General features: G+C 35.5%; 1 protein-coding gene across 1 annotated transcript in view; it reads left to right on the top strand.

The window, feature by feature from the left end:
• CERKL (ceramide kinase like) overlaps positions 1–23,399 on the top strand; it is a 56,482-nt gene that overhangs the window by 15,039 nt on the left and 18,044 nt on the right. Inside the window, exons 3-4 of the mRNA XM_061451784.1 lie at positions 10,687–10,929; positions 18,821–18,952. Of these exons, the coding sequence (XP_061307768.1) occupies positions 10,687–10,929; positions 18,821–18,952 (375 nt within the window). The remainder of the gene's footprint in view (positions 1–10,686; positions 10,930–18,820; positions 18,953–23,399) is intronic.

The following is a 23,399-nucleotide window of genomic DNA, read 5'->3' as shown; positions in this document are numbered from 1 at the left end:
CCTCAATATGAAACATCCATTTGTTACGTCAACAGCTGAAGGATATGTGCCAAGGGATCTATAGTAATCAGTTCTTGAACACAGATGATGATAATTTTCTTGCACTGGTTCACTTTAAGGCCAAGTCAAAGACTGTTGTCTGATTTGTAATGTGGCTGGGTATGTGTAGAAACTCAGATTTGTTAAATTTACTTTTAAATGAGCAAGGTATGTTTAATATTTTGATAAAGGAAAATTTAGATAGAATATTAACAATAACACGCATACTGTGCAAGTGCCTGTAGGAGAGTCTGAAGATACATCTCTGTTAGTTGCTGTATAGGTGCTTTGAATATGAATCACTTCCTGATCCTGCAAGCATATTCAGGACTTTTATGCTGTGAGTAAAATTCTCAGGATCTGCAAGTATGATATTTACTTCAACCTCATAGTGGTAATCCCTGTATATGTGTCCATTTGGTGTAATGTTAGCGTTCTAAAGTTTGGGGGGAGTAAAAAATTTGTATGTGTTAGAAGAGGTTTGAATTGTACCTTTGTCATCTAACAAGAATTTGTCCAGCAGTGAAAACGCATCTTCAATGAGTTTTGTGTGTTTTTGTTGGTGTTTTTTTTTGGTGTTGTGTGGTTTGGTTTTTGTGGTTTTTTTTGTTTTGTTTTGTTTTTTTTTTTTTGACATGTCATGACTAGATTTTATTTGATTTTAGTACTACTGAGTACTAGGATTAGGAATGGACTGTGACTAGGAATAGGGTTGTAAATGTGGTTTGTAGCTACAGTTACCGTCCTGGAATTAGAAGAAGTAGATGGGAGATGTCAAGGAATTTGCTTAAAATAGGTAGGAGGCTGCTTGTTTGAGGCCATCAGTGAATGCAAGAATGAAAAGCATACATCATGGAAAAATTTGGGGTGGGTTGTTTGTTGCTAGTTCCTTGATTAGTGGCTCTGTCTTGGAGTGGTTGTTGTCACTACTAGAAAATAAGTGGGTTTCTGTATGTAACTTAGCATACTGACGTGGCTTGATGTAAAAGTGAAACTGATTTCAATGCTAATAGTTAATTTTGAATCTTATGGTACTTAATGCTGAAATTTTAGTCCTACTTGGGCTAAATTTATAGTTTCTGCATGTTCTTCAAAGCGCATTAACTTACTCTACTTTATGCACTGGCTATTACACAAATCAAAACCAAGATAAAATTTGAATGAGATTCTCAAAAATTGAAAGATCTCCAAATAATGTGTTTTAAATGACTCATTACCATTTATTCTTACAATTTGTGTATTTGTGTATTCTTACAATTTGTGTAATGTATAACAACATTAAATATTAAAAGAAGTCAAAGTACTGGCTTTACGTGATAATTTTTGAGCGTATTTTGATTTCCAGAATAGCATTATATTGAATTTTCTTACAGTTAATCAGATGTTCCTCAGAATTCTTAAAAAAAAAAATTGTAGAGGTGTAGATATACTTTATCAGTGGTTTATGGACATAGTTTGACGTTTAACTTAGCTTAAAGACATTTATTATTTACAGTTTTAGTTTTAATGTGTGTTGCAGCATGTATTCAACAGTTCTGCTGCTAAATGAAGTAAGCATACACTTAGCTTACTGCAGATACATGGGCACAGGTGGACATCTTGGTGCTGTGCACCATGCAGTGAAACACATGGCACTACACAACATGGGGCAAAGAGCACGCAGTTTGAATTAGAAATCATTTTATGGACACATTGTAAATTTGTGCTTGTTCATATATGGGCTGTAATTTCTGAAGAGTGTACGTGATTTTTATATTGAACATTTCTGATACACATCACTCTAATGTAGTTGTCCTTTGTGGAGAAAGGCAGTATTGTATGAGCCTGTTTATGTCAATATCTTAATAATTTATCTTTATAACTGCTTTTGTCTATATTTATAGTAACATTGGCACCCTGTGTACAGAAGATACAATCAGTGCTGAAAGGAAACTTGCATCCATCTGGAAGCAATAAACTTTTCTAAAAGACTGCACAGTGTTACTTAATCCTGTGATTTCTTACTGTGAGTGAAATTAAGGTTTGGTTCAGTTGTGTCACATCATATTGATATCAAATCTTTTGTGAGAGCTTTGTCATAGTGTTAAGCTACAAACTAAAATTGAAGAAAGTCTGAGAATGTAATTTCCTCAGTCACAGGATTATGCATCACTGCAAATGTAGTCAATTCCATATAATAATAACTGTAATACCAAAAAGATTCTGGAGTATTACGGTTTGTAAGCTTTGTCTTTATATGAAGGGCTAATTTGTATACTGCACAACTGGCTAATTATCCCTTAAATTGCATTGTGTTCTAACTAATTTTGGTACCATACATATATCGTGTAGAACAAAATGTATTTTAAGTATGCCAAAATATTTTACACAATTAGAGATATACAAGCAGTTCCTCTAAGAGGAAGGGCGAAAACCCCATGTATGTTATAAAGATCACCTAACAAATTCTGTGGGGTTTTTTGTTGCTTTTCTTTTAAATCTGTTACAAGCGTGGTGTGCATGAACAAAATAGGATTCATTCATCCCTGCAGGCAAAGTGGTGTAGCTTACATTCTTGCTATTGTGGCAACCGAGCTGAAGAGGGTTGGGGTGAGGGAATAATTTTATGCTTGTCAGAGGATTCTGGTGGTGCTGTTGCCATCTCTTATCCTTGGGCTGGTGTAGAAGGTGCAGCCAGAATGATAGAAAGTATGGCTAAGTTTATGAAGAAAGTTTATGAGCAAAGATCAATGAGGATAAAGCAAAACATGTAGCTGTTAATAATAAGTTCATGGATGAGCTTATCTCAGCTGATAGCTATGCTTCAATACCTAAAAGCATGAATTGGTAATATATGTGAATTGCCAATAGCTGCAAAAGGAAATTGTCCTCTGCTTAGAATGGGATGTGTCTGGTTTTTCCTGAAGAAATGGTTTCTTGAAAATCTTTTCCCATAAAGACCGAAATTCAGGTATTTGAGGTATGTTGAGTTCCCTGAAAATGAGACACTGATATTTAGCAGTATGGATATCTTGTAAATCTGTATTTGTGGCTGAAGCAAATGTCATGCCAGTAAGAGTCCAAGTAGGACTAATTATTAACTTGTAGTTAATCAAACTCAATGATATCATGTGGCCATAAGAGATTATTTAATTCACCTCTTCCCTCCTTACTTTCTGAAATGACAGAGGTAATTGCCATGATTATGACATAAATTATTAGGTACAAACCAGTGCGGGATTTTTTTTTTAAAGGAATGTAAAATTAAGATCATGTTTCCTATTTGGGGATTCTTTAGTCTCTTTTAGCTCTGCTAGCCCGTTGTATTAAATCATGTAAGCCACTAGATCCCATTCTTCTGTTTTATTTCAGAAATCTCTCTTTTTAAATGAATTCCATTATATGATGGTGGTTTTGTTGGTCTGTGTAAGACCAGTCTTTTAATCTGCAGAGGTGTTACAAAATGATGGAAATCGTTGATGTTTGTTACCCTGTTGTCACTCTGAAGTTTGTTACATAATGGCTTTTACTTATCACATGAAAAACCCCAAAGTCTCAGGCACTTAAAAGGTTTGCTGCTACTTTTCGAATCCTACTATGAAATTAGGAAGTATGTGGGCCATACTCTTAACATAAAATGTAGAGCTTTCTATAGTAAATCTATTTTCAGTGACCTCTTTCTTGGTGGGATGAGAAAATGTAACTATTCAAAAGCAAAGTCTGCTGTATCCTCTCAAATTCTTCAGGTTCAGAATTTGCTGCTGTCTGCCTTACTTTCTTCCAGCTAGCATTGTTGTACAATGCTGTTCTGTACGGCATTAGTCCCAGAAAATCATATTGTTAGGGGGGTTATTTTTCATTTTATCATCTCCCTCAATTTCTTTGCTGGAGAATGAAGGAGAGACTCCTCCTTAAACTGAAGCTTCTTGTCTGGAGCACCGTTAGGTCATAACTTAATCACACTTTCTCATGGAGGTATTTATTCAAGAAGCTATTTGGTTTCTTTAAAGATTATCAGTTTTGGTATGTTTTTCCTGATGAAGTTCTGCGACTAAGCTAAAATTAATAAGCATGGTACTCCACTGCTGTTAACTAGAGACGGAACAAGACACTAATGAAAGCATGAGGCTAGATGTCTCATGAGCCCCATTACAAGAAGAAGGGCCCTGTCCGTGGCCTGCTGGGCATCATGGAGACGCAGGATGCTGGGTGCAAGAGTCACTCCTGAGATGTGGTCATGCTCAGAGGGGAAGTCCCCAGTCTGGCCCCTCTCCAGGGGTAGCTGGCTCCAGCAAGGGCGACCTCTGAACTGTACTCAGCTCTGCTGTTATAGTATGTGATTAATTGAACTGTTCCTATGTTTGCTCTGTGAATTGCCAGCATCATTTCTCATTTTGGCTCAGCCAGAGCTAGGCAACTTGGCAGTGTTTTGGGTTTTGGTTTAGTTTTGGGTGCTTTTTTTTTCTGGCAGAAATTTACTTATTGCCATCCTTTAAAGGTGCATTGAAAATCAAACAGATTTTAAGTTTGTGAGTATAGTCCAACTCAGGACTCCAAGAACTATTGCCAAATGTCCCCTAAAACTGCTCTTCCTGCAGTTGCTGTGATGATATGATGCTGAGCACAGGGGCATGTATCTGCAACAGCCCTCTCAGTTTGATGAGGATGTTTAGAAGAATAAGATTTAGTTTTAAAAGTTACGGTGAACAGGGATTGGAACCAGCTGTTTAAGGGTTCTTGGGGGAAAGAGGCATTTGAAACATGGAGAGAAGCAGCTGCTACTTTTTCAATACATTCTACTTTTTGTAGTGTATTGAATATTGCTCAGCACTGCTAAAACCAATTTTATGTTGTATTTATCACATTTTGTCTTTTAAAAATTATTTGTAAGAGTTATTAAACAGAAATTAAAAAATAGGATTATCTAATATAAACCTTCATCCCATGATTTTAGATTTTCTGGGGGGAAGTTGAGTTGAAATCCTGGGGCCTGATCTACAGATTTTTTTTCAAGCATATTTTTTACTATATCAGTTATTCTTCACACTAATCTTATTTTTAGACATAGTTATCTATGACAGTAGTTTAAAATCAGATGACTTATTTAAGCTGGAACAGTGAATACTGCCTTTTACTGCTGTTTTGAAAATAGTGTGTAGTTCCTAGCCAGTAAATCTAAATGTGCCATTATAAGTTTGTAAAGTGGAGTTTGAGACTTTTCTTCTTTTAATTGACAAGATGTAAATAGAGCTCTATAAATTAAGAGACACCATTGTGCATCTTTACCAATTCTTGCTGGCTCTTGTTGATGGGTGTTTGTGTGATCTTAGGGGAGTGAGCAATTGCAAGTGAAAATGCACAGCAGATTGGCTCAAACTGTGTTGACTTCCTGCTGATGGAGAAAGAGATGGTCCCAGTCCTTGTTCTTTCCTGCTGTGTATTTTCTTACCGCTTTGCAGCATCTCTAGTTTTGTAGGACTTGGATTGAACTGATTGTTTTGTACAACTTGTCAGGAGACTAAGCTAGCAAAATAACATAAAATACATAAAGTAGACAATCTGTGTTACTTTAGGGATTTGAATTAACTCAGCATAGTTTTGTTAAGTGCCAGACATAAGGAGAAGGGCTGGACTACACAGTTGTGGCAGGTGAATGAGGGTAGGTGTCTGTATTGGAAAGAGGATTAACAACGAATTATTGCATTGGCTTGGCAAAATACATCACTCTCAGATTCTCTAGAGAAGGAGAATGAAAATTGGTTGTATTCCTGTCAGATGTTTTTAAGCTCAATTTTCTGCCCTGAAGGAATACAGCTGTTGCTGCAAGTGAATAGCTGCCATTAAAAGATGAAGTTAGTAGTTTCGCTCTGCTTTTACTCTCCAGCTTTGGAGGAACTGGATGCATCTATTCAGGACTTTGGTAGTACTTTCTAAACAGCTTCTGTTCCCCAAGGAAGCTGTTAAACACAGTCTGAGGAACGTTTTTCTAGACTAGGACCTTGGTTGTGTTATGCTTCTCTTACACCATTTAAAAGGACTAGAGTAGCATAAAGGTAATATTCAAAGAAGAAACAGCCCCTCCCCTTCCTGGCCCTTGCTGTACCTTCTTCTCATCTTCCTGTTTGATACCCTTCACAAGCAGAAAGTGCAATTTGGGTTTCTGTGCTTGCAGGAGAGACTAAGAGGCATAGCTTCAAATCTTGCTAAAGGTGTTGCATGACCTGTTTTTTTGAAATAAAAAAACCCTTGAAAATTCAGATGTTCTGAAAATAGCTTTTCTGTCTCATGTTTAGAGTCTTTCAATTAATGTTAAATAGCCCAGTGAGCTATACAGTGATTCTTGGCTCTTCTGGAAAGAACGATCATGCTAGCTCCTTTATATATTTCTCATTGCCAGACCTTCTTATTCAAAGTTGTAGTTAAAAACTGCAGAGGTTTTATGAATCAGTTGCATTCTACTTATTGTGCTTTGTCAACTACAGTAAGGGAAAATTGTCTTAATGAATTAATAGTTACTAGTTTATATGAATTAGGCATTGTCATATGAATTGTAGATATTCCTAAACCTCAATTTTTATGCTTGTTGTCAAAACTAATTTAGTTTCTTGGTTTTATTTATTTCCTCTCCTGTTTTATATCAATACAGTTATATTTTGTAGTATATTGAAAATAGGATTTTGCAAATAGTGTTCGTACAGTGTAGGATGATTTGTAATCAGTTCAATAATAACTGTTGATCACAGTATTTTCTTTGATTTTTATTTTTGTTTGTTACAATGCACTTTTTTTTTAAAGTGTTGGTGTTTATATTTAAATAGCACACCTCCCTTTACAAACTGTTCTATTTTTTCAGTAGGTCTGCTTTTTCTGGTGTGTATGTTTTCATCAGTTTTGCTGTAAACATGAGAATCTGTTTGTTTAAAGACTACCTTAACACTCTTAACTAATTAAAATTTGATTTGCTATTTACAGTTAAACTGTATTTGAGTGTACTGGTCCCTCACCCTTTGATTTAGCTTAGTGTGGTATATTTAGACATGGTTTTTGATTAAATAGGAGATTAGACTACCATAAATAGGAAAAATGTAGGGTAGTCTCATTGCTTGAAATCAGTGAGAGCATAAATAGGGGTATAAAAACTTCCTAGAAATTTGTATATCCAGGCAGGCTTTTTTCATTATGTATTTGGAAAAAAAAAAAAGAAAGAGTGGACATGTGCAGAAACTGTGAGTACAATTAGCGTCAAGCAGATAAATCCACCTCTAATCCTGTTTACACTCTACATCAGACAGATGTGCTGAGATTGATTTAGACAAGCCCTTGGCTTATAGTATTTTTTTTTAAGTGCCACATATTCTGGTTTTGTTAGATCTTTGCTAAATGTTAAGTGCTGTTAGTTTTACTCTTCCCTAACGCCTGTAACCTACTTAATACAGGTTACCTCTCTGCTGTCATGATGACAGGGCAGCCTGGTAGGAGAGATTATCTTTATGCCTTGTAATTAAATTGACTTTTTTCCAAAGATACAACAATGGGAAGTGGGTACTGAATTAAATAAATAGCATGATATCTAATAGACGTATACTTAAATCTCTTGCAAGAACAGATGGTAGCCAATATCTTTCTAAGTAATGTGAGAGGACAGTTAATGTTCTGAAACAGCTAACAATAACCAATGTGATACTAACGAACCACTAGGTCTTTTGAAGTTTAAAAAGGTATCTAATTCAGTATATACTTTATATTTAAACTTGGTGGTTACAACGTACTAGAAATACTTTGTAAATGTAGTTCATTACTTCAGTTTTCTTTATCTCATTTGTTTTATACAAATTTACTGCATTTGCAATGATCTTGTTTTCAGTAAAAAAAGAAGATGGAAATTATAAAATATGTACAGGGACTTTTACGCAGATTTCTTTTCAACTTTAGTAAAAGTTGGTTGTCCTAATCCCACTACCTAGTTCAGTATTTCCTTTACAATTTAAAACTTGACAATGATGCTGTTGTATGATTCAATATTTCAACACTTTATATGCTTCTCCAGATTGCATTTGGAAATGTATTCCAGTAGAGCAATTAGTCAAATATTACGCTTGGAAGTGCTACCTAGTAAGAATATATTATTTTAATTTTCACATGTTTTGGTGTGATTCTGAGCAGCACAAGAATTTGATAAATACAGAGTAAGAGGAAGATGTAAAAGCAAATAAAAATCTGGCTGAAATAGTAGCATAAAATGAAAGAGACAAGACGAGCCTTACCTGGCTTATGACTAAATGTCATTCTATGAAAGCTAGTGGGGGAATAAAAAGTATTTTAACAGGCCTTCATTTTACTTGATTTGTGCAGGGCAAATAAGCTGCTGTTTGTAATTTATTTGTGATGCGTATGCATAACAGATTTTGTGATATCCTCAGGAAAACTAATAGTTCAATCCAAAATGTTATCTGCTTAAAAATATTTAAAAAGCAAACCCATTTATCGTATTTGTATTGGTGGGGGGCATTAAGTGCTGCAGCTTGGTTGTTGCCACAGAGCAGCTGTATTTCACGTGTCTTTATGTTTACCCGTTTTCCTAAAGCATTGAGTTTGAGTGTATGTCTGACAGTGAGACTTGCTGGGGAAAGAAAAGCAGACCCCCTCAAATGCTGTTTTAAATATTGAAACAAGTCTTAAATAAAGATATTAAAGTATGTAGTTCTAGGTAAGCGATTCAGGGTATCACAATGTTTCATTTAAGGCCTACAAAGACTTTTTGCCCTCAGGTGTTTTAGAAGAGCAATACAAAGTGTGAAAAAAAAATCCAGGTCTCTGATTTTGTAATGCTGGTATTAGAGTTGCTTGTACAATGTCCACTCACCCTCTGAGCCTATGCAAAATCATAGTTCAAATGGAATCATACACATTTGTTTGTTCCTCAGTCCTCTGCTTGCATTCAGTCCATTTTATAGAGGATACTTTTATAGCAGTCATTACAGAACTTTGAGCTTTGTTTCGTTTACTGCTTGAGTTTCCTACTGTTTATTTGCTGTGTAGTTTTGAAAGTCTGCACTAGACACAATTCCCTGTGTACTCTCTCAGAGTACACATTTACTTGTCACAGCATTCCTGTTAAAAATTGAATGATTTTAGTCTAGTTTTACACCTTAGTAGCTGAAATATGGAGAGAGTAAGATGGTAAAATGTAACAAGTTGGAAAAATATGGGTGAAGTATAATAAATTCATGTTTCTATCAGCAGTAGGTTATTTGGTATGGAACAGTAGAAAACAGGTTGGTTGAGAACTATCAAGAGAGGTAGTACTGACCTGAGCTTTAACTCTATTAGCATTGCTGAGGAACAAGCCTCCAATATTTTTATATAGAAAGATGATCACTGCATAGTCTGGTTCAAGAAATAATGTTGAGAAATGTCAGCATTACAAGAATTGACACAAGCTTCTTTTGCCTGCTCGGAAGAAGTATGACTTCCTGAAGCCCTTAGCTTCAAGTGGTGTAATGAAGTAGGCAATACTTGATTTTCCAGTCTCACCTGCAGTGCTGTTCATCTTTTCCAGGAAGGCAGTTAAAATGGACTTCTGCAGCTTCTCTCTGGCATTTCAGTGTGCAGCAACTATTCATCAAACAGAATCTGTTATGGCTTTTGCTATTGAGAAACCACTTGACTGAGCTGTTGCAGTTTGCAAAAGGTTTCTGGTTACCTTTTCTTGCTTTGGGCTGCAAAGGGACTTTTATCAGTCTAGTGTATCAGACGTGCTGTAATTGCAAAGAAGGGGAAACTTTTTTGTGTCCAGAGTATCTGACACCTACAGGAATGGTAACATTTTTTCTTCAGTCTGTCTGTTCAACTTTGGTTTTGAGGAATCAGGTGTTTTACAGCTCAAGAGAGCAGAAAAAGGAGAAACCTGTACCACGCTTGTTCACTTTATATGTCTCTAAAAAGTAGCTGGAGCTAGTGTCACTGAAGTGATAGTGTCTGCAGCCACAGGGTCCGTGTGTATAACAGTCCTGACGTAAGAAAACCACCATGAATCTTCCCCCAGGTGAGGGTCTTGAACTGTCACAAGAACTTTCAAAACTGTTTTTATTGTCTTCTAAAATAAATTCATGACTTGAAAAGGAAGGATAAGATGGGTGACATGCTTTTGGTTTATTTTTTTTTTTTTTGCTTAACTATTTTTGATACGTCTCTAGCCTAAACCCAAAAGGCAGCAGTTGTATCAAATGAAAAAATATGGAGAATATAGTTAGCTTGGGTCGTAGGAGACTTTCTAGTCTATGATTTAGGAGAATACGACTGCTATGACTTAGGAGAATAGAATTAAGAATTTGCTTTTTGAATGCAAATGCACAAAACCCCAACTGGTTCACTGTTCTTAGATTCTGCAGTTCTGTTCATTTATTTTTATGATTATCAGAAAAGGGACTAAATAGTCTGTTTAAAGTCATGTTATTTGTATATCTGGACACCTACCCTAAATAACAGAATTGTATTGGTAAAATACAAGGCCAGTGATTGAGGCAAAATGATAGGCAATAAATTTAAATATAGGCATAAGCAGATGCAACAAGTGAAGCTGGAAATGAAGCCATAACAATATTTCCTTATAGATATTACACCTAATCATATTGATAACAATTTTTTTGTTCTTCTTTCTCCCTACAGGTGATTCCAGCATTAACGTGCAGGCTCAGGAGGAGATTATTGAAATGAAAGATGTATTTTCAGTGAAACTGAAACGTCGTCGTTTTGCAGGGCAGAAAAAAGGTGGCACTTTGTTGGGTATCACAGTTTTTAAATGCTTGAATAAAGAAGAGAATAAACTAACAGACTGTGCTATCCATTTAAATAACTTAAGTGAAGATCATTGTCATTCATGGTTTAGACATCTAAAGGAAATTCTGAATGGTAAGCCTTGCGTTGGGGTTGGTGTCATTATTTCAGGCTTGTTTCTGTTGGTGATGCCTAAGGTTGAGTGAAGCTTAGAACAGTATTTTGCCTATGGAAAAGACAAATATGAAAATGCTGGAAAATGCTTACTACTGAAGTTTCATGTGTTGAAGAGTAAAATTTAGGAAAGTGACTAATACATCTGTAAAATTAAACAAATTGGTGATATTTTCTGGAGGTGTTTTGGAAGTTACTGAAAATAAGGATCTAGCAACAGAAACTGCACAAATGGCAGGTCCAATCACTCTCTGGGTTCACGCTACACTTGTTGACACTAGCTGGATATTTCCATATCTTCTCTCTGAGACATGTTTAACCAAAGGCCTGTCACTGTTAAGTACTACAGCATTAACCCTCAAAGCCCAAAACAAGTTCAGAAATACAATACTCAAAGAAGGGGAAAGTAGATGATTTATGTGCCTATATTCTATATGTTTCATTTGGGTTTTTAATTAGACAAAACATAAGGATCTTGCTATGTTCTGACTGAAGCGTTGTCAGGGAAATCTGTTTCATCAAGAAAAAATATTTTGCTGATGTTTCAGTTGGAATTGCAGCACATATGATGGTACTATATTTGTTGCAGTCTGGGAACTCTTCAGACTTCCCTGTGACTGTTTATGAGCTCCCGGTCGAGACCTGCAGGTTCTTTAAGAGACTAATGGGAAAGGCTTTCCTTTTCTTCATAAATTCACAGGTGGAAGTGCTCTTAAGGTCCTGTAGGACTCGCACTGTATAAGCTGATACAAGATGTATTGACACTAGCTGGCAATGAGAGGCAATTCTTTATTTCAGAAGTACCTTTCTGTGTTTGCCTTTGCTAATGCCAGTGCCAGGATGCTTTGTTTAACACATGACAATTGCATTTTTTTTCACGGAAGCTGTGTCAAATCTAAGGAAAAAACATTCACTCTTTAGGGTCTCCCTCCCCCCCCAACAAATCAAAGCTTTTCTCTGTAATTTAACACCATCAATGTTGGAAAGACACACAATATAGTACACTTGTGATCTGAAAAAAACAAACCAACAAAAAATCCCTTCACAAAACAAACTCTCTGATTTAGCTCCAGAATGTGTGTCTGTTTACAGATTATACCAAATGAGCTTGTTACAGAAGAAACCCAATCCATCTTGTAACAAACTATTAAAACTCCAGCTGGATTGTTAATACTGAGCCAGATTGCAGAATTCAAATCTTTTACTCCTGTACTGTTAGAAACAACAGTTTCAATAGCAATTTATAGTATACTTTTACTAAAGTAACTTTGTCAAAAGCAGATATTAAGGAAAGTAAAATGACATGAGTTATTAACAGCACATTCTTACATTGTTTGCTTACAATATGGTTTGGATTTTCCAAATAAAAATGTGCATTAAGAAGTGCCTTCCCTTGCCCTTTCTTGAAAGAGTTTATCACAAAATAGCTAAATCTGCAGAAGTGCCAAGATTCCTGCAGATCTCCAGCTACCCATAAAGGCAAGGACATTTGCATAAGGAGCAAATGTCTGTTTTGTTCCTAGATTATCCTCCATCTATCAGGAGCAGTGGTACCATATGTTCACAGAAAAAAAGCAGCAGTATCTCTTGCTCAGGTTGCCTTGACTTCAAGGTGCAGTTTCTGTTTTATAGCTTTGTAATTGGAAGCCACCTGAACCTGAAAAAGAGCATTCTGGGTAGATACTCAAACTGCCTTTCTATACAGAAAATCACCGGAAAAGCAGCAGTATTTCTACATTCAGTGTGGCAGAGAGGCATTATCAGTAACTCAGGGCTGGTTTAGTAATAGTATAATTGAGAGAAAAAGTCCTTTGATTTAAAATGTACCAAACATTGGTTAGAAGTTCGCAGTGGGCTTCAAGTCTGGACTACAAGTATAAAATGCAGATAAGTTCTGTTGATTCCCCAGTAACTGAAATCTCAAAAGGCACATTGATATATCTCTGCTTGAAACAGTGATGAATTTCCATAGTTTTTGCTGCAGCTTGTTTTCATGATAGTGATGATGGTGTGTTTGTTAATGAAGTCAAATTGGCTCCTTTTTGGTTTCCTTATGAACTGCAGGAGAAAGCTGAAATTTTGTCCCTCTAAAATAGTCAAAATTTAAGTGTACATGTTTGGGGTTTTTTTCTATTCTATCTGGTCACAAATTTTCATTAACTGCTGCATTATTTACTTGAAGCAGTTTTTTTATTGCTTCTAGGCTGGACCTAATGAAAAGCAAGTGATTTATCAAAGAGTTTATATATGCTTGGGTGTGGCTGTCAGTAAACATGTGCTTTCATTTGTCAGGATGGCTAAATATTGCTAACAGGTGTGTTTCCTCTGGAAATAAATGCAATTTCTATTTGTTTGCATTACTCTTTGTCAAGTTTTTGGATTTTTGTGCATATACGTTAAGGAACACTAATAGCAAGTTTAGCTCATATCATCACTGACAGAGTTTTATCTGGAGATTTGTTCTAATGAAGATTTCAAGATTTTTCTGAAACACCATGTACATGGTTTCTCTTTCACTTTCACTGTTTTGTGTCTGACATGGATGTTTCTTGCATTTTTCATGTTCATTCTTAGTGTTTTCATAGTGAGTATCCTCTGTTACTTTGGATGTGTTCAGTGTACTTCAATTGAAAGTTTAACTAGGTTATAACTTTTCATGATTCCTATCATCATGTAAGTAAGCACACAAGTACAATACAGCTATTTAGAGTTGAATTATAGTGGATGGTATTATGGTTGTGTGTGTGTGTGACAGTTACAAAAAGCATGTGCTACCATCTTCCCACTTTTAAAAAAGTTCTTATTTTCCACGTGATGATGTTGCTGTTCAGGTGCCTGCCAGTTGGATATAAAGAGCTTGCTCAAAGATACGGTGTTCAGAAAAACTGACCTTCTGTATATCACATTTTTGTTAAACTGACACAGAGCAACCACTGCCACTTTAAGGCATGCACCTATGGAGCTGTGGCTCTGGACTGGCTCCTGAAAAGCACGAAGTTGCAGTTTAGACAGCTTCTAGTATGCTGCTGATCTCACATCGGAACTGTTGTACTACTGACTCTAAGCGATTTCCATTTATACGTCATATCTTTTTGTACTGGACTTATAGGCATGTACAGTTATGACATAGTGTGTAAGTGGAATTCACTGTTTTGTTTAAAATTCTCTGTGCATGCAAATACCCAGTGTTTCTTAAAGTGTTAAGATGGGTGCAGAAGTGAGATAAAATGCTTAATTATAAAATCTTTCCTTCCTTTTTTCTTTTTTTTTTTAGCATGATAAGATTTATTTTTATTAACAGTTGATTTGAAAAAGTTTTACATAAAATCCTCTGTAAACTAACAGAAGACAGTAAATATGGTTGAGAATAAATGATAAAGTAGTAAAAAATGCATGAAGTGCATTTTATTTTTATCTACTCTTCTGTAGCATCTTTTATAATGGGATTTGATATGAAAGTCTGAAACTTCATGCATGAAGTTTTAATTAAACCATTAATGTTAAACATTAACTTTGGTTAGTTAATATTAACAGTGGTGTCTCCATAGTTACATTATCAAATCTCTCTCATAATGTTAGTTTTCCTCATGTATAATATTCCTAGTGTCATATGAAGCATTTATAAACGTATTCAGTAATGACATGATTCCAGGCTCTTAACTTCTGTAACATAAACCCATTTCATAACGCTAAGACCTGAAAGCAGCACAGATGTATGTCTGTGCATAGCGTCTCTGCTGCCCTATGAGCCTTTGTTTTCAGAGCACCCTGATTGACCCACCACCCTTCATGGTTCACTGATTCACTTGATAGATCAAGTTTAAACTAGTGCATATTAGCACATTTGTTAGTACTAGAGGAACAGTTGGCCTTCCTGCTTTAGGCTGGTGGTTCATTTCAAATGGAGCAGCCACAGAAAACAATAACGGAATACCAGTTAGAGAGAACACCAAAAGGCTGACAGACTGAAATCAGTTGCAGGCTGTAGTAAATGACATTGATTCATTCATATAAGTGTTGTTAAAAAGAAATTAAAATATTATTATTTAAAAATACTTTTAAAGGAGTTTCACTATATAATTGTGTGAAAGTTTAACTTTTGACTGTTATTGGCTATTCTTTCATTAAAAGCAGTTATTTGGTGTTTCCAGAGCATGCTGGGAATGAAAAGGGATAATTTTTGTTGTGATCATCCTTTCATGCCAGTTGGCAGTCACAAAACCACATCAGTACAGTAGCATACCGTATCTCTGCTCAAATGCCTTGTCCGTGAGACATATTTCTGTAGATAGTTTACCTCTCTAAAAAAGTGAATTGATGTTCAAATAGTCATAAAGAGAATATTCTAGCACTTTTATCCCGTGAATTCATTTGATTCTTGAAAATCTCACAAGGATTTATATACTAACACTGATCTACTTTTCAGGAATCATAAATACAGTTCCTGGTTTAAAATAATTTAATAAATGAATTTTTGATTAAAAACAAAAAAGCAAACCCTCTCCCCCCCCCCCCCCCCCCCAAAAAAAAAAAAAAAGAAAAAGGAAAAAGAAGTCAAATTTTTCCTTAAAAATCTCGGATTTTTTTTTTTTTTCCCCCACCAGCTGAAAGCCCTGTGTTCTTTCTCCTACTTTTGCTTTAATTTAAAACTTTATATTGCCACCTGGTGCTTAAATTTTTACACCTAAACCTCAAAACCAGTTAAGAGAGATAATGTTTGCTTTTTCCCCCCTTCAGTTTTCTCCTAATTGTTGTTTAGCAGTATTGTAACTCACACTGTCTGGATAACAAAATTTGACACTTCATCACCCTTCCCCACTTGTACAGACTGTACACTCTATACTTTCCTATTCTTTCCCTCTGCTTTGTATGTTAGAAGTCTGTGTGTGTATATGTATATATATATTTACATTGAAAGGTATACTTTACTTACAAATCAATGACTGTAGTCAGTTTTTACAGTTGTATATCTGGGTGTTGGCGTGGGTTGAGATTCATTTAGGGCTAGCTGATCAGCGACATGCACATGACAGAACGTTTAAATATTTTCTCTTTTAAATGAGGAGTGCTTATTCTTGCAGATTTCAATTTCATTTCTATTGAAACTTTAGGTAAGGTTATCACATCACAGAAATTACATTTTCAGTCTTACTATTTTTATGACTTCTAAAAGACTGGAACAATACCAGATAGCAGATTTCCATTAAGTGTTTTGAGTAACAATTAATATGATATCTTTGATGATTTGTGTGTTTTAATAGTCTTTGGGAAGTTTTGTGTAATCTTGTTTATTTGTGTTGTAATTCCTATGATTAGAAATTACCTAGTGTACGTACCTGCAGTGCTTGTTTCCATTTCCAGAGAATCCAGAATAATCTAGGTTGGAGGAGACCTCTGGAGAGTCTCTGTTCCAGCTTCCTGCTCAGAGCAAGTGAGCTTCTAAATAAGATCACATTGCTGAGAGCCAGATCCAGATAAGTTTTGAAAATCTCTAAGCATGGGCATTCTAAAGACTCTGGGCAGTGTGATCCATGGCTTAACTGCCCTGATTGTGGAGAGTGGTTTTATTTATTTCAGATAGGAGTATTCCTTGTTGCAACTTATGTCCCTTGCCTTTTTGTCCTTAAACCTGTAAAGAGTGTGAGTTGGTGGTCTCCATTGCTCCCATAATAGGTACTTAAGGATGGCACCTAAATAGCTTCTCAAGGCTACACAAAGCCAGCTACCTCTCTTTAGTTACAGTTCTCCACTGGACTCACCCCACTTCATCAGTCTAGTGCTGGGAGGACTAAAGGTGGATGCAGTTTTTGAGATTCAGGTTCCAGAGATGTTGAATACAAGGATATAGAGATGTCCTTTGAACTGCTGGTTTTCCTCTTGTTACCACAACCCAGTAAGTGCTTGTTCTTCATGGCGTCAGTGGCACACTGCCTACTCACGTTCAACTCCTTGTCCATCAGAAACTTCAGATGCTGTCTAAAGAGGTGCTGTGTAATCAGTTGATCCCCAGCCTGCAGTGTTAGGGTTTTGCTGGGCCAGATGCTGGACTTTGTGTTTGCCTTTATTGAATATTTTGAGGCTTTTGTCAAACCTTTCTTGTAGCTAATTAAGGTCCTTGTGAACAGCAGACCTGCCCTCCAGCACATCCACTGTCCTCACCAAGTTCTCTATTTTCTATTACCTTTTAAATAAGGTACTTTTAAATATAGGTACTAAGGCTTATTCCTGAAGACATTCAGGATTCATGAGACCTTGAGGATTCATCAGAATTAATTTGCCATGCAATGACCTAGCACTGTGTGTAGCATTTTGCCATAAATATAATTAGAAATCTTGTTCTTTATGTATGCTTTCAGGTTATAGCAGCAAACCGGTCCAGTAATTTTCTTCAATATCTTTAAGAAATCTTCTAAGATTTACAAACTGGATAAAGTGCTAGTTTTCACTTCCAGATTCTTTGATGTGTTTAAATAAGTGAAAAAAAATTATCTATGGACCTCTATAATTGTTATGTTTTGATCTGAAGGAATACTTTCCCCTTTGATGCTGAAATAGTATTTAGCTTAATTTCTCTGAGGAATTGTTCCTGCTCAGTTGTTGAGGTAGAGTAAGTGTGAAGAGCTTCAGGAAGTCCCAGCTGACACTCTGAAACTACATGTGGATGTAAAAGTTGAAGTAATGCCCTGCAAGGGGCAGGAAAATGTGCTTAAACTCTTGGTTCCTTCTGGAGTTGTGGCCTACTGCTAATTTTGTTCTTGAATGTTGAAAGCAGTAGTCTTGTCAGATATTCCAGCATTCATCAGGCTAAGAAAGCAATATTCTAACCTGATACTGAAGGAAAATTTAGAATAGTTCAAATCATATTAAATCATTAAATAACTCCCAAAGAAGCAGCAGTATTGCAAGCCACCACTTGCTTTTCGTAGCAGACCAACATTAACTGAATTGTGGCCGTTGTAGGAATTCTAGGAAAGAGAACTTGAAGGTAGTGTTACTATTTTAGTAGGAATTATTTACTATTCAACAAAATGCCATATTCCAAATAATAAAGTTACTTCATGGGATCAATGTGCAAGACTAGGTACTGTTTGCATAGCAGTATTTCTCAGTGTTGTTTGCTCAGAGTCTATGACTTCGAAGACCTAAATGTAACTTTTTAAAAACTAAAATGAACAATAATTATCAGATTTCTGAATTATATTACATAATTTCTTATTCTTTTATATTTCTTTGGACCTCTTTCAAGGGTATTTCCCTTGCTCTGTTTGGTTTGTAGTCTCAGAAAACAAAAGCATTAGATGGTGGCGCCAGTCTTGTGGGTGTTACTGTCGTATGCCTGCTGGGAGTGTTTCAGGTTAAATTCCAACAAAGATATATTTTAATACTTGGGGCTTTTGTTGCCCAATCTTACAACTTCTCCACGTTCACTCTGATTCTGGGTCAAGGTTTTAACTCGGTTATGACATACGCCTTTATTTCTGGATTCTACAATGTTTTGGTTAGTTTGTGATTCATTTCTACTCTTTATTCGCTGTATCACACACACAGTACCACAGTATGCTAGAGATTGGAAGGGACCTCGAAAGATCATCTAGTCCAATCCCCCTGCCGGAGCAGGAACACCTAGATAATGTTACACAGGAATGTGTCCAGGCGCTGTACACACGAAAGTAATCAGTACTGTAATTTTAAGGTAAATAGTGCACAGCCAAGAAGTAATTGAGACCTTTCTTAGATTATAATTTATTTATTCTGTTAAAGTACTGCAGTGGTTCTAATATTAAATATTTATTTATGCTGTAAAAATAACTGGGCTGTGTGCAATCTTAAATGTTTTGTGTTTTCTTTTTAGGCTTTCAGAATAGACCAAAATCCTTAAAAGTATTCGTTAATCCAAGCAGCCACAGAAGAGAAGCCACTCATGTTTATTATGAACAAGTTGCACCTCTTTTTAGGCTTGCTGACATCAAAACCGATGTCACAGGTAAGTTGCTTCAAAGGCATCGTCTAATCTCTTGTGAAACTAGTACTTAAGTATGCAAGACAATTTGAATTTACTGCTAATCCTTCTTGGCTTTGCCTGCAAGTACTGCGTTTGGAACTGTAATATAGCACATTTTTATTTGGTAAAAAAATGTATTGTTAAATCTGTTATCGAATAGTTTTCCCCTATAGTTATCAATACTAGTAATATATTTTCTGTGTTTTGTTTTTTTTTAAAGCATTCAATCTATATAAAGATATTATTGTGTAATGTCTGACAGTCTTTTATATGCTTGTTGAGCTGTTCCTGCGTTCTGAAAACACGTGTCCTTAGATACTGCTTCTTTTCTGAGAGCATCTATTGGCCTGACATCATAAGAGGATCTTATCCATAGGGCACATTATTTCTGGATTCTGATTCAGTTTCAGGGATGACCTGGAAGCCTAAGTGATTAAGTTCTGTGCTGACAAGAGCAATTCTCATGAGGCATATGGGCATGACTTGGTGTCAGGAGAATGCGAAGGTACAACTTTAACGTTGTTGTGATGCTACCTTCTGCTCAAAAGTGGGTTCCCTGTAGCAGGTTTAAATTTAAGGCCCCAACTTCTGGCAGAGTTCTACTTTATGTCCTGAATTTGCCATTTTGCTTTTTCATTTGATTTTCTTAAAGCAGTAAAATATTAATGATCTGATTATTACTTCTGCCTCCTTCTGTGAAGAGACCGAAACTTACGCTGCACCAACTTTGGTCCCCAAAACCGCCCAGGTTTACAGAGAAACTATATTAATATTTCGTATTCCAAATTTTTTTTTTTTTAATCCGTAGTATTATAATTCCCTTTAGTACACTGCTAATCTTTGATAATGCATTTCATATCCATGTGAAGTATAAACTTGGGTGCAAGACATTTTAACACCAAAAAATCTTTTCCCTATTTCTGTTGTAATTGGCTGGCAGAATAATCAGTTCCAGCTTAAACAAATTATAAGACAGAGGGTTCATCCTCAGTTGTGCCTTGAATGTCTTGTGACATCATGACTAGGTCAGGTTGCAGGCCAAAAATCATTCTAAGCAAATCTGATTTAGGCATGAGGATACAATAATGCAAGAAGTGTTTGTATATGAGATTTATCTTGCTAATTTTATTTTCTGTACCTATGCATTTTTTAATTACTTAGCCGACAGTTTAAAGTAAAATCAGTTGAAGATTAAAGACACATAAGTGTGAAAAATATTCTGTGTTAGAATTCCTTAACTTCCTTAATTGATAAGGGAATGCCAGCAGCTTTGTATAAGTTTTGATGCTCACAGATGTATTTTTCACCTGCAGGGCATAGATGATAGTGTAAATAGATTAATAATAAACTGTCTTCTTAGAAATTAAACTTAGCAGACCTTAGGTAGAGATGACTGCCTGTCATATTGTTAAATTAATTATGACTTTATTTTAAACAATTATTTAAACAAAACTACCTGTTAAAAATTTTATTCCTTACTACTGGTTAGTGTTTCTTTTATCTTTACTGTGAACAGAAGCTTGTTTGTTAGACTCTGTTAAAGGCAGCATTATCATTAACCTGTCTATGATTACATTTTTAGCTATGTAATGTCACCTGGCGTCTTAAACCAGATCTGTATCAGTAGTCTTTTAAACTGATTAATAGAATTTAATATGAGCTATGAACGTAATTTGTAGGCATTTTAAAAACAATTTCATAATTGAATGCAAACAGTTTAAAACTTTTTTTTTCTAGAATTTTTCTTTTAAATTTTGATAAGCAACTTCAGGTTTCACCCAGATAACTGTTTAATGGCTTATCCTTAAAAAAAGGTTACTTTAGCAATGTCCAGATACTATTGTGCTTATTAGCTGCCTAGCACTCCTCCTACAGGCAAAATGCGAAAACTACAGCTTTAAATGGTAGGAGAGAACTAAATAATTAAGAACTATGCATTGCAAAAAGAAAAGGGGATGTGGTGGTGGTGGGTGCTGAGTGAAAGTCCTGTCCACTGGTATCATCTTCTAATAAAACGTACATCTTCTCACATACATATATGTAAAGCTTAAATTTCATTGTGCAAAAAAATCTTAAAGCAAATTTGAACATCTGAAGTGGCTTCCACCTCATATGAAAGACTTGCAGGTTACTAAAAAAAAACCCCAAACCAATAAACTTTGACAGTGGAATGCTTGAAGACAGAGGTCTTCTCATCCAATCCTGTGTTTTCATAGCTGGCCCTTGCTTCTTATAAGATCAAGGTTGCCTGATCTTATTCTTCATTGTAACTTCTGTTGGAATAAACTTTAATTTAGAACTTTGGAGTGGAGGTGGTCTCTCATACTCGCAGATATACAGCAGTGAAAAGGCATGTATGTAAATGAGTGAGTTCTGAAATAGCATTTCTTTTATCCAAATATGTTTGAATTTGGTGGGGTTTTTGTTGTTGTTGGGTTTTTTGTTGTTTGGGTTTTTTTTGTGTGGTTTTTTCCCCAAAAAATTTACTTTTACACTAGAGAGATGTTAACTTCAATAAAATTAACCAAAGTTCTTAGAGTGGGTTGTGGTTGTTGTTTTTTAGGGTTATTTTTGTTATATGGAATAAACAAATCTCTTTAAGTGTTCAGTGCAGTTAGAGGGAGTTGGCGAATTTAAACTAAATCAGTACTTTAACTGTAGTTAAGGCTAAGCAGTACTTAAAATCTGGTCTTTATGCAATCTTTTAAGTGTTCATCATCTTGAGTGCTGCAGCTGTGATATGGCTGTTAGGACAAGAACAGTGACCCTTCTAAAAATCCAGTTCAACAAAGGCTTGCTCCACAGTTGCTGTACCTACAAGTGCTGGCAAATACTGATAATTTGTTTTATATGTTTTAAAAATATGTAGGTACCTTGCGAAATCTTACACATAATAAAAATAAGTAAAGGTAATTGCAACAGGGTGCTAGCTTGTCTCACTTCTCTTCGTAATTTTGAGTTTTCTGTTTATGCACAGCTACAAGCTGGATCTTGAGGCAAAACCAGTCTTCCCCATACCCCCATTTTTTAGGGCAGAATCCCAAACGAAAAGAGTGATTAAGAATTGGCCAAATAAAATTCATTTAAACTTACTATACAGTAAGTAACTTTAATATATTTTTTTTTATCCAGTGTCAGCACCAGTTAATCTGCTCTTATCATTAGCGGTTTTAATCCTATTGACATTAGTCTGTGACATGAGTGCCAGTATTTATACATGTCACGTAGAAGTGTTCTACATTTTGAAGTGTTGAACTAATTCTATGTTGCTTTTTCTTTCGGTAGGGGCTGAACCCTTAGTTTGTTGTTGGGTATAGGAGATAAGGTGTTAATGATGTTTTGGAGTATGTGTGTTCAAATGCAGTATGCTGTCAGTGCCCTTTTTTCAGAATGCTATTATTTGAAACTTAACACATACTGGAATTTACAAGTTGGGAACAAAATGTCCTTGAAAATGGAGAAAAAAATAATTTAGTTGTGTTAGAAATAGTTGAAAAAAGCATCAAATAATATTTTTCTGATAACGCTTTTGTCAATACGTCATCTGAATCCTTCTGAAATGGTTAAAAAAAGGCCTTTCTTCCTCTTATCAAAATTCATTGTGTGGGTTTTTTTGGTTTGTTGTCTTGTGGTTTTTTTGGTGTGCTCTTTTTTTTTAACCCTTCTTCCCTTGAACTGGAACAGGACCACATGTTCAAACATCGAGCTTATTTCCAGATATCAGAATTACTTTTGTGTCCCTCTGAAGGTTGCCTAGCCTGCAGGAAACTTTTTATGCATGGTCTTTTTATGCTTGTGTTAGATATTTTAGCTTTATGTTTTTTCCTAGTTGATCAATTTTCTGTATGTTCTCAGGAAGCTTTTCCTGGAAATTTAATTTTTCATTACCTCTTTGTCACAATATTTGAAAATAGATGCTGTGTACCTCATTCTCTTATCAAATGTTAGTTTTCTTGGAATTATCTACTGTTAAGCCTTGCAGTAGTCCTATATAATTTCCAAACTTAAGCTGTTAGATGCAAAGAGGATGGAGTTGCCATCAATCTGGTCATCTGCTTTTATTGTTTTCTCTGTAGACAAGTCCTCTTTATTTTCATGTCCTTGTTCTTTGAGTGAATCAATTTTGTATTAGTAAACGTAACTCGCGTGCATTACGTTAGGAAACCACTAGACATGTTTTCTTTTACGAAATGAAATCTTATTTGCTGTACCATTTTAATTAGAGTGTACTCATAACTTCCTAAAAGTCATCATACTCATTTAAGAAGGCATGTTGCCTGTTAAATAACTGTAGGTTTTCATGGGAAGTTTCTTTCACCTTTAAGCAGTGGTAAAAAAAATTGAACCTTTACGGTTTTATTGGTCAGGTTTTTCTCACAATTTACAGATAATGATAAAAGGATAGTTCCCATTGGTAAAAGCCAAAACT

Source organism: Pezoporus flaviventris, unplaced genomic scaffold (genome assembly GCF_033815535.1).
Source record: "Pezoporus flaviventris isolate CSIRO_AGI_PZ_B2104156 unplaced genomic scaffold, CSIRO_AGI_Pfla_v1 ptg000001l, whole genome shotgun sequence".
NCBI lineage: Eukaryota > Metazoa > Chordata > Aves > Psittaciformes > Psittacidae > Pezoporus > Pezoporus flaviventris.
The sequence above is the reverse complement of the archived record's forward strand: the minus strand, read 5'-3'. Positions and strand labels throughout refer to the sequence as shown.